At 29.7% G+C, this 12797-nt stretch overlaps 1 protein-coding gene across 13 annotated transcripts in view; it reads right to left on the bottom strand.

Annotated features, from left to right (window-relative positions):
- Positions 1 to 12797, bottom strand: part of LOC143230198 (uncharacterized) — a 96301-nt gene that overhangs the window by 27502 nt on the left and 56002 nt on the right. For 9 of the 13 annotated variants that reach the window (XM_076463354.1, XM_076463416.1, XM_076463363.1 and 6 more), the window contains exon 5: positions 1919 to 2041. The exons of the other annotated variants lie outside the window; for them this stretch is intronic. In XM_076463354.1, coding sequence (XP_076319469.1) covers positions 1919 to 2041 — 123 coding nt within the window. The remainder of the gene's footprint in view (positions 1 to 1918; positions 2042 to 12797) is intronic. 13 annotated transcript variants of the gene reach the window in all.

Genomic DNA, 12797 nt, shown 5'->3' on the forward strand with positions numbered 1-12797 from the left:
TTATAATACTGATGTACAAGAAGTTTCACAGATATGGCTTTGTTTCATTCTTGTTACGTGCCTGATAATGCATGGGATGCATTTTATTTTACACTTTAGGACAGTTGTGGTCAGAAAGGTCACTCTGAATGACCATTTTATCATTATATTTGTCTCAATTGTATTATTTGTTTGTTGTTTATTGATTGGTTTTATGATTATAAATATTTAAAATAAATAAAACTACTGCCTTTAAATAACAAAGATTAGAAAAAAAATATTACTATTACTGCCTTTAAAAAAAATGTATTACTATTGTTACCTTTGAAGAATAAATATTAATTTGTTGATTAACATGAAATTGGAATAGAAAGATAAATATATAAAGAAATGCAATAACCAAGTGGTCATTAATAATGAGCTATAATAAGATCCCAAAATAATTATAGAATGTGTAACAATACAAAAAAAACAACACATACAGGAACAAATTCTAAAAATATTCCAACTTCATTTCTCATATTGTTTAAGCCTTTTTTTCAAGTTCTTGACCTCCACATTTCAAACCCATCCTCAATTAGTATTACTTGAATAGTTTGATGTCATGAAGAACCAAATAAAAACATTTTCATGTTAAAAAACTAGTTCAAATCCAAGAACTGTGGTAAGAAACGAGAACATTATACTGTTATTTTAGTTGTTTTCCATAAGCAGGTTCATCCTTTTTCAAAGATGTAAATACCACATGTAAAAATTCAAAATATTCAAAGAGAATCATGAAATTGTACAAACTTCTCTTGTAGTTGGAGCAGTAAGACAAACAAAACACAACTTTTTATGATAATCTTACTTATGTACATTTTCCTCACACAATAGTGTTTTCTCCTATAACTGTCCATCAATTTGTTTCTAATGGCCAGAAATCAGTACCAAGAAACTCAATTTTACTACATTTTTCATATGAATTTTACTTGTTTTCTGTTATTTGATTTTGATCACTGATCTTGCTCTTCTTATCAACTGATAATAAATATTTAGAGCAAAAACAATTTTACTCTTCAATCTACTTATTGTTATTACACATTTCTGGGAAACGTTTCTGAACCCTGAGTCAGCTACAGATAACATTTTAAGATTTATCACAAAATGGTAAAGAGAGATTTTCATCGATGCTTTTCATATTTTAACAAAAGAAAAGACAAGAGTCAAAAAGGAAACTATTTACTTGAAACATCTATGGGGAAAGAGTTTAAACCTATAAAATTACATTTTCATTGATGCTTTTCATATTTTAACAAAAGAAAAGACAAGAGTCAAAAAGGAAACTATTTACTTGAAACATCTATGGGGAAAGAGTTTAAACCTATAAAATTACATTTTTTCTAAATTATATGCACAATTGCTTAACAGTCTATGATTGTAAATTATACACGTTGAAATTACGTAAGAAAAACTGTGATCAAATATAACATCAAATACTGTAATTAATGCCACTAATTGTTGCTGGTGTTCCCTGTGTTGATAAAGAAAATTAGTAATTTCACTTTTTTTTTTTTTCAGCTCCTTACATTAGGTGTAATGATTTTTTTTTTTTTAATTTCACACAAAGCTACACGAGGGTTATCTGTGCAAGCCATCCCTAATTTAGCAGTGCAAGACTAGAGAGAAGGCAGCTAGTCATCACAACCTACCACCAACTCTTGGGCTACTCTTTTACCAATAAATAGTGGGATTGACCAACACATTATAATGCCCCCACGGCTGAAAGGGCAAACATGTTTGATTGGATGGGGATTCAAACCCACGACCCTCAGATTAGGTGTAATTATGGGCAAAAAGTGAAAGTATTTGATATGAAGGAATATGTTATTGTTAAATCAATACCCTACTGTTTTCTGTAATTTTTATTTTTTTTGGGTGAAGAAGAAATAAAACATACCTGAAAATTTGTAAGGCTTTGTTTTAACCCTTCCTGAGATGTCTGTAGAGAAGCCTGTTGGTGCTTCATGTCTTTCATTGTTGCTTCCATGGCAGTAATTTTGCTTCCAAAACTAGCTACATTCTGTTAGTATAAAATATTGTAGTTCTAATACCAAAACAAGCTACATTCTGTTAGTATATAATATTGTAGCTCTAATACCAAACCTAGCTACATTCTGTTAGTATATAATAATGTAGTTCTAATACCAAACCTAGCTACATTCTGTTAGTATATAATAATGTAGTTCTAATACCAAACCTAGCTACATTCTGTTAGTATATAATATTGTAGTTCTAATACCAAACCTAGCTACATTCTGTTAGTATATAATAATGTAGTTCTAATACCAAACCTAGCTACATTCTGTTAGTATATAATAATGTAGCACTAATACCAAACCTAGCTACATTGTGTTGGTATATAATATTGTAGCTCTAATACCAAACCTAGCTACATTCTGTTAGTATATAATATTGTAGTTCTAATACCAAACCTAGCTACATTCTGTTAGTATATAATAATGTAGCACTAATACCAAACCTAGCTACATTCTGTTGGTATATAATAATGTAGTTCTAATACCAAACCTAGCTACATTCTGTTAGTATATAATATTGTAGCTCTAATACCAAACCTAGCTACATTCTGTTAGTATATAATAATGTAGTTCTAATACCAAACCTAGCTACATTCTGTTGGTATATAATATAATGTAGTTCTAATACCAAACCTAGCTACATTCTGTTGGTATATAATATTGTAGTTCTAATACCAAACCTAGCTACATTCTGTTGGTATATAATATTGTAGCTACATTCTGTTGGTATATAATAATGTAGTTCTAATACCAAACCTAGCTACATTCTGTTGGTATATAATAATGTAGTTCTAATACCAAACCTAGCTACATTCTGTTGGTATATAATAATGTAGTTCTAATACCAAACCTAGCTACATTCTGTTGGTATATAATAATGTAGTTCTAATACCAAACCTAGCTACATTCTGTTAGTATATAATAATGTAGTTCTAATACCAAACCTAGCTACATTCTGTTGGTATATAATATTGTAGTTCTAATACCAAACCTAGCTACATTCTGTTGGTATATAATAATGTAGTTCTAATACCAAACCTAGCTACATTCTGTTGGTATATAATATTGTCTAATACCAAACCTAGCTACATTCTGTTGGTATATAATAATGTAGCACTAATACCAAACCTAGCTACATTGTGTTGGTATATAATATTGTAGCTCTAATACCAAACCTAGCTACATTCTGTTAGTATATAATATTGTAGCACTAATACCAAACCTAGCTACATTCTGTTGGTATATAATATTGTAGCACTAATACCAAACCTAGCTACATTCTGTTGGTATATAATAATGTAGCACTAATACCAAACCTAGCTACATTCTGTTAGTATATAATATTGTAGCTCTAATACCAAACCTAGCTACATTCTGTTAGTATATAATAATGTAGTTCTAATACCAAACCTAGCTACATTCTGTTGTATATTACATTCTGTAGTATAATAATGTAGTTCTAATACCAAACCTAGCTACATTCTGTTAGTATATAATATTGTAGTTCTAATACCAAACCTAGCTACATTCTGTTGGTATATAATAATGTAGCACTAATACCAAACCTAGCTACATTCTGTTGGTATATAATATTGTAGCACTAATACCAAACCTAGCTACATTCTGTTAGTATATAATAATGTAGTTCTAATACCAAACCTAGCTACATTCTGTTAGTATATAATAATGTAGTTCTAATACCAAACCTAGCTACATTCTGTTAGTATATAATATTGTAGTTCTAATACCAAACCTAGCTACATTCTGTTGGTATATAATATTGTAGTTCTAATACCAAACCTAGCTACATTCTGTTGGTATATAATAATGTAGTTCTAATACCAAACCTAGCTACATTCTGTTGGTATATAATAATGTAGCTCTAATACCAAACCTAGCTACATTCTGTTGGTATATAATATTGTAGCTCTAATACCAAACCTAGCTACATTCTGTTGGTATATAATAATGTAGTTCTAATACCAAACCTAGCTACATTCTGTTGGTATATAATATTGTAGTTCTAATACCAAACCTAGCTACATTCTGTTGGTATATAATAATGTAGTTCTAATACCAAACCTAGCTACATTCTGTTGGTATATAATAATGTAGCTCTAATACCAAACCTAGCTACATTCTGTTGGTATATAATAATAATGTGTTCTAATACCAAACCTAGCTACATTCTGTTGGTATATAATATTGTAGCTCTAATACCAAACCTAGCTACATTCTGTTGGTATATAATAATGTAGCACTAATACCAAACCTAGCTACATTCTGTTGGTATATAATAATGTAGTTCTAATACCAAACCTAGCTACATTCTGTTGGTATATAATAATGTAGCTCTAATACCAAACCTAGCTACATTCTGTTAGTATATAATATTGTAGTTCTAATACCAAACCTAGCTACATTCTGTTGTATATAATAGCTACATTGTAGCTCTAATACCAAACCTAGCTACATTCTGTTAGTTCTAATACCAAACCTAGCTACATTCTGTTGGTATATAATATTGTAGTTCTAATACCAAACCTAGCTACATTCTGTTGGTATATAATAATGTGGCTCTAATACCAAACCTAGCTACATTCTGTTGGTATATAATATTGTAGTTCTAATACCAAACCTAGCTACATTCTGTTGGTATATAATAATGTAGTTCTAATACCAAACCTAGCTACATTCTGTTAGTATATAATATGTAGTTCTAATACCAAACCTAGCTACATTCTGTTAGTATATAATAATGTAACTAATACCAAACCTAGCTACATTCTGTTAGTATATAATAATGTAGTTCTAATACCAAACCTAGCTACATTCTGTTAGTATATAATAATGTAGCACTAATACCAAACCTAGCTACATTCTGTTAGTATATAATAATGTAGCACTAATACCAAACCTAGCTACATTCTGTTGGTATATAATAATGTAGCACTAATACCAAACCTAGCTACATTCTGTTAGTATATAATATTGTAGCTCTAATACCAAACCTAGCTACATTCTGTTGGTATATATAATGTAGTTCTAATACCAAACCTAGCTACATTCTGTTGGTATATAATAATGTAGCACTAATACCAAACCTAGCTACATTCTGTTAGTATATAATATTGTAGCACTAATACCAAACCTAGCTACATTCTGTTAGTATATAATATTGTAGTTCTAATACCAAACCTAGCTACATTCTGTTGTTGGTATATAATATTGTAGCTCTAATACCAAACCTAGCTACATTCTGTTGGTATATAATATTGTAGTTCTAATACCAAACCTAGCTACATTCTGTTGGTATATAATAATGTAGTTCTAATCTAATACCAAACCTAGCTACATTCTGTTGGTATATAATAATGTAGTTCTAATACCAAACCTAGCTACATTCTGTTATGTATATAATAGCTACATTCTGTTGGTATGTAGTTCTAATACCAAACCTAGCTACATTCTGTTAGTATATAATATTGCTCTAATACCAAACCTAGCTACATTCTCTAATACCAAACCTAGCTACATTCTGTTAGTATATAATAATGTAGTTCTAATACCAAACCTAGCTACATTCTGTTAGTATATAATAATGTAGCACTAATACCAAACCTAGCTACATTGTGTTGGTATATAATATTGTAGCTCTAATACCAAACCTAGCTACATTCTGTTAGTATATAATATTGTAGCTCTAATACCAAACCTAGCTACATTCTGTTGGTATAATAATACATTCTGTTAGTAGCTCTAATACCAAACCTAGCTACATTCTGTTGGTATATAATATTGTAGCTCTAATACCAAACCTAGCTACATTCTGTTAGTATATAATAATGTATTCTAATTAGCTACATTCTGTTGGTATATAATAATGTAGCACTAATACCAAACCTAGCTACATTCTGTTGGTATATAATAATGTAGCACTAATACCAAACCTAGCTACATTCTGTTGGTATATAATATTGTAGCTCTAATACCAAACCTAGCTACATTCTGTTGGTATATAATAATGTAGTTCTAATACCAAACCTAGCTACATTCTGTTGGTATATAATAATGTAGTTCTAATACCAAACCTAGCTACATTCTGTTAGTATATAATATTGTAGTTCTAATACCAAACCTAGCTACATTCTGTTAGTATATAATATTGTAGTTCTAATACCAAACCTAGCTACATTCTGTTGGTATATAATAATGTAGTTCTAATACCAAACCTAGCTACATTCTGTTGGTATATAATATTGTAGCTCTAATACCAAACCTAGCTACATTCTGTTAGTATATAATAATGTAGCTCTAATACCAAACCTAGCTACATTCTGTTGGTATATAATAATGTAGCACTAATACCAAACCTAGCTACATTCTGTTGGTATATAATAATGTAGTTCTAATACCAAACCTAGCTACATTCTGTTGGTATATAATAATGTAGTTCTAATACCAAACCTAGCTACATTCTGTTGGTATATAATAATGTAGTTCTAATACCAAACCTAGCTACATTCTGTTGGTATATAATATTGTAGCTCTAATACCAAACCTAGCTACATTCTGTTGGTATATAATAATGTAGCACTAATACCAAACCTAGCTACATTCTGTTGGTATATAATAATGTAGCACTAATACCAAACCTAGCTACATTCTGTTGGTATATAATATTGTAGTTCTAATACCAAACCTAGCTACATTCTGTTGGTATATAATAATGTAGCTCTAATACCAAACCTAGCTACATTCTGTTGGTATATAATATTGTAGCTCTAATACCAAACCTAGCTACATTCTGTTGGTATATAATATTGTAGTTCTAATACAAACCTAGCTACATTCTGTTGGTATATAATAATGTAGTTCTAATACCAAACCTAGCTACATTCTGTTGGTATATAATAATGTAGTTCTAATACCAAACCTAGCTACATTCTGTTGGTATATAATATTGTAGCTCTAATACCAAACCTAGCTACATTCTGTTAGTATATAATATTGTAGCACTAATACCAAACCTAGCTACATTCTGTTGGTATATAATAATGTAGCACTAATACCAAACCTAGCTACATTCTGTTGGTATATAATATTGTAGCTCTAATACCAAACCTAGCTACATTCTGTTAGTATATAATATTGTAGTTCTAATACCAAACCTAGCTACATTCTGTTGGTATATAATAATGTAGTTCTAATACCAAACCTAGCTACATTCTGTTGGTATATAATATTGTAGTTCTAATACCAAACCTAGCAACATTCTGTTGGTATATAATAATGTAGTTCTAATACCAAACCTAGCTAGATCCTGTTAGTATATAATAATGTAGTTCTAATACCAAACCTAGCTACATTCTGTTGGTATATAATAATGTAGCACTAATACCAAACCTAGCTACATTCTGTTAGTATATAATAATGTAGTTCTAATACCAAACCTAGCTACATTCTGTTGGTATATAATAATGTAGCTCTAATACCAAACCTAGCTACATTCTGTTAGTATATAATAATGTAGCACTAATACCAAACCTAGCTACATTCTGTTAGTATATAATAATGTAGCACTAATACCAAACCTAGCTACATTCTGTTAGTATATAATAATGTAGTTCTAATACCAAACCTAGCTACATTCTGTTAGTATATAATAATGTAGTTCTAATACCAAACCTAGCTACATTCTGTTAGTATATAATAATGTAGCACTAATACCAAACCTAGCTACATTCTGTTAGTATATAATAATGTAGCACTAATACCAAACCTAGCTACATTCTGTTAGTATATAATAATGTAGCACTAATACCAAACCTAGCTACATTCTGTTGGTATATAATAATGTAGCACTAATACCAAACCTAGCTACATTCTGTTGGTATATAATAATGTAGCACTAATACCAAACCTAGCTACATTCTGTTAGTATATAATAATGTAGTTCTAATACCAAACCTAGCTACATTCTGTTGGTATATAATAATGTAGCACTAATACCAAACCTAGCTACATTCTGTTAGTATATAATAATGTAGTTCTAATACCAAACCTAGCTACATTCTGTTAGTATATAATAATGTAGCACTAATACCAAACCTAGCTACATTCTGTTGGTATATAATATTGTAGTTCTAATACCAAACCTAGCTACATTCTGTTGGTATATAATAATGTAGTTCTAATACCAAACCTAGCTACATTCTGTTAATATAAAATAGCTACATTGTAGTATATAATAGTTCTAATACCAAACCTGTAGTTCTAATACCAAACCTAGCTACATTCTGTTAGTATATAATAATGTAGCACTAATACCAAACCTAGCTACATTGTGTTGGTATATAATATTGTAGCTCTAATACCAAACCTAGCTACCAAACCTAGCTACATTCTGTTAGTATATAATAATGTAGTTCTAATACCAAACCTAGCTACATTCTGTTAGTATAGTAATAATATTGTAGCACTAATACCAAACCTAGCTACATTCTGTTAGTATATAATATGCACTAATACCAAACCTAGCTACATTCACTAATACCAAACCTAGCTACATTCTGTTGGTATATAATATTGTAGCTCTAATACCAAACCTAGCTACATTCTGTTAGTATATAATAATGTAGCACTAATACCAAACCTAGCTACATTCTGTTAGTATATAATATTGTAGTTCTAATACCAAACCTAGCTACATTCTGTTGGTATATAATAATGTAGCACTAATACCAAACCTAGCTACATTCTGTTGGTATATAATATTGTAGCTCTAATACCAAACCTAGCTACATTCTGTTAGTATATAATAATGTAGCACTAATACCAAACCTAGCTACATTCTGTTGGTATATAATATTGTAGCTCTAATACCAAACCTAGCTACATTCTGTTAGTATATAATATTGTAGCTCTAATACCAAACCTAGCTACATTCTGTTGGTATATAATAATGTAGCACTAATACCAAACCTAGCTACATTCTGTTGGTATATAATATTGTAGTTCTAATACCAAACCTAGCTACATTCTGTTGGTATATAATATTGTAGTTCTAATACCAAACCTAGCTACATTCTGTTGGTATATAATAATGTAGCACTAATACCAAACCTAGCTACATTCTGTTAGTATATAATATTATAGTTCTAATACCAAACCTAGCTACATTCTGTTGGTATATAATAATGTAGTTCTAATACCAAACCTAGCTACATTCTGTTGGTATATAATAATGTAGTTCTAATACCAAACCTAGCTACATTCTGTTGGTATATAATATTGTAGTTCTAATACCAAACCTAGCTACATTCTGTTGGTATATAATATTGTAGTTCTAATACCAAACCTAGCTACATTCTGTTGGTATATAATATAATGTAGCTCTAATACCAAACCTAGCTACATTCTGTTGGTATATAATATTGTAGCTCTAATACCAAACCTAGCTACATTCTGTTAGTATATAATAATGTAGTTCTAATACCAAACCTAGCTACATTCTGTTAGTATATAATAATTGTAGTTCTAATACCAAACCTAGCTACATTCTGTTAGTATATAATAATGTGTACCAAACCTTCTGTTAGTATATAATATTGTAGCTCTAATACCAAACCTAGCTACATTCTGTTGGTATATAATATGTAGTTCTAATACCAAACCTAGCTACATTCTGTTAGTATATAATAATGTAGTTCTAATACCAAACCTAGCTACATTCTGTTAGTATATAATAATGTAGTTCTAATACCAAACCTAGCTACATTCTGTTAGTATATAATAATGTAGTTCTAATACCAAACCTAGCTACATTCTGTTAGTATATAATATTGTAGCACTAATACCAAACCTAGCTACATTCTGTTAGTATATAATAATGTAGCTCTAATACCAAACCTAGCTACATTCTGTTAGTATATAATAATGTAGCACTAATACCAAACCTAGCTACATTCTGTTAGTATATAATATTGTAGCTCTAATACCAAACCTAGCTACATTCTGTTGGTATATAATAATGTAGTTCTAATACCAAACCTAGCTACATTCTGTTAGTATATAATATTGTAGCTCTAATACCAAACCTAGCTACATTCTGTTGGTATATAATAATGTAGTTCTAATACCAAACCTAGCTACATTCTGTTAGTATATAATATTGTAGTTCTAATACCAAACCTAGCTACATTCTGTTGGTATATAATAATTAGTTCTAATACCAAACCTAGCTACATTCTGTTGGTATATAATATTGTAGCTCTAATACCAAACCTAGCTACATTCTGTTGGTATATAATAATGTAGTTCTAATACCAAACCTAGCTACATTCTGTTGGTATATAATAATGTAGTTCTAATACCAAACCTAGCTACATTCTGTTGGTATATAATAATGTAGTTCTAATACCAAACCTAGCTACATTCTGTTAGTATATAATAATGTAGTTCTAATACCAAACCTAGCTACATTCTGTTAGTATATAATATTGTAGCTCTAATACCAAACCTAGCTACATTCTGTTAGTATATAATATTGTAGCTCTAATACCAAACCTAGCTACATTCTGTTAGTATATAATAATGTAGTTCTAATACCAAACCTAGCTACATTCTGTTAGTATATAATAATGTAGTTCTAATACCAAACCTAGCTACATTCTGTTAGTATATAATATTCTGTTGTAGTTCTAATACCAAACCTAGCTACATTCTGTTAGTATATAATAATGTAGCTCTAATACCAAACCTAGCTACATTCTGTTAGTATATAATAATGTAGTTCTAATACCAAACCTAGCTACATTCTGTTAGTATATAATAATGTAGTTCTAATACCAAACCTAGCTACATTCTGTTAGTATATAATAATGTAGTTCTAATACCAAACCTAGCTACATTCTGTATATAATATATGTAGTTCTAATACCAAACCTAGCTACATTCTGTTGGTATATAATATTGTAGCTCTAATACCAAACCTAGCTACATTCTGTTGGTATATAATAATGTAGTTCTAATACCAAACCTAGCTACATTCTGTTAGTATATAATAATGTAGTTCTAATACCAAACCTAGCTACATTCTGTTAGTATATAATAATGTAGTTCTAATACCAAACCTAGCTACATTCTGTTAGTATATAATATTGTAGCTCTAATACCAAACCTAGCTACATTCTGTTAGTATATAATATTGTAGCTCTAATACCAAACCTAGCTACATTCTGTTAGTATATAATAATGTAGTTCTAATACCAAACCTAGCTACATTCTGTTAGTATATAATATTGTAGTTCTAATACCAAACCTAGCTACATTCTGTTAGTATATAATAATGTAGTTCTAATACCAAACCTAGCTACATTCTGTTAGTATATAATATTGTAGTTCTAATACCAAACCTAGCTACATTCTGTTAGTATATAATATTGTAGCTCTAATACCAAACCTAGCTACATTCTGTTAGTATATAATAATGTAGTTCTAATACCAAACCTAGCTACATTCTGTTAGTATATAATAATGTAGTTCTAATACCAAACCTAGCTACATTCTGTTAGTATATAATAATGTAGTTCTAATACCAAACCTAGCTACATTCTGTTAGTATATAATATTGTAGCTCTAATACCAAACCTAGCTACATTCTGTTAGTATATAATAATGTAGTTCTAATACCAAACCTAGCTACATTCTGTTAGTATATAATTGTAGTTCTAATACCAAACCTAGCTACATTCTGTTAGTATATAATATTGTAGTTCTAATACCAAACCTAGCTACATTCTGTTAGTATATAATATTGTAGTTCTAATACCAAACCTAGCTACATTCTGTTAGTATATAATAATGTAGTTCTAATACCAAACCTAGCTACATTCTGTTAGTATATAATATTGTAGTTCTAATACCAAACCTAGCTACATTCTGTTAGTATATAATATTGTAGCTCTAATACCAAACCTAGCTACATTCTGTTAGTATATAATAATGTAGTTCTAATACCAAACCTAGCTACATTCTGTTAGTATATAATATTGTAGCTCTAATACCAAACCTAGCTACATTCTGTTAGTATATAATAATGTAGCACTAATACCAAACCTAGCTACATTCTGTTAGTATATAATAATGTAGCACTAATACCAAACCTAGCTACATTCTGTTAGTATATAATATTGTAGCTCTAATACCAAACCTAGCTACATTCTGTTAGTATATAATATTGTAGCTCTAATACCAAACCTAGCTACATTCTGTTAGTATATAATATGTAGCCTAATACCAAACCTAGCTACATTCTGTTAGTATATAATAATGTAGTTCTAATACCAAACCTAGCTACATTCTGTTGGTATATAATAATGTAGTTCTAATACCAAACCTAGCTACATTCTGTTAGTATATATGTAGTTCTAATACCAAACCTAGCTACATTCTCTAATACCAAACCTAGCTACATTCTGTTGGTATATAATAATGTACCACTAATACCAAACCTAGCTACATTCTGTTAGTATATAATAATGTACCACTAATACCAAACCTAGCTACATTCTGTTGGTATATAATATTGTAGTTCTAATACCAAACCTAGCTACATTCTGTTGGTATATAATAATGTAGTTCTAATACCAAACCTAGCTACATTCTGTTAGTATATAATATTGTAGCTCTAATACCAAACCTAGCTACATTCTGTTGGTATATAATATTGTAGTTCTA

This window comes from Tachypleus tridentatus, chromosome 1 (genome assembly GCF_004210375.1).
Source record: "Tachypleus tridentatus isolate NWPU-2018 chromosome 1, ASM421037v1, whole genome shotgun sequence".
NCBI classification, from domain to species: Eukaryota; Metazoa; Arthropoda; class Merostomata; order Xiphosura; family Limulidae; genus Tachypleus; species Tachypleus tridentatus.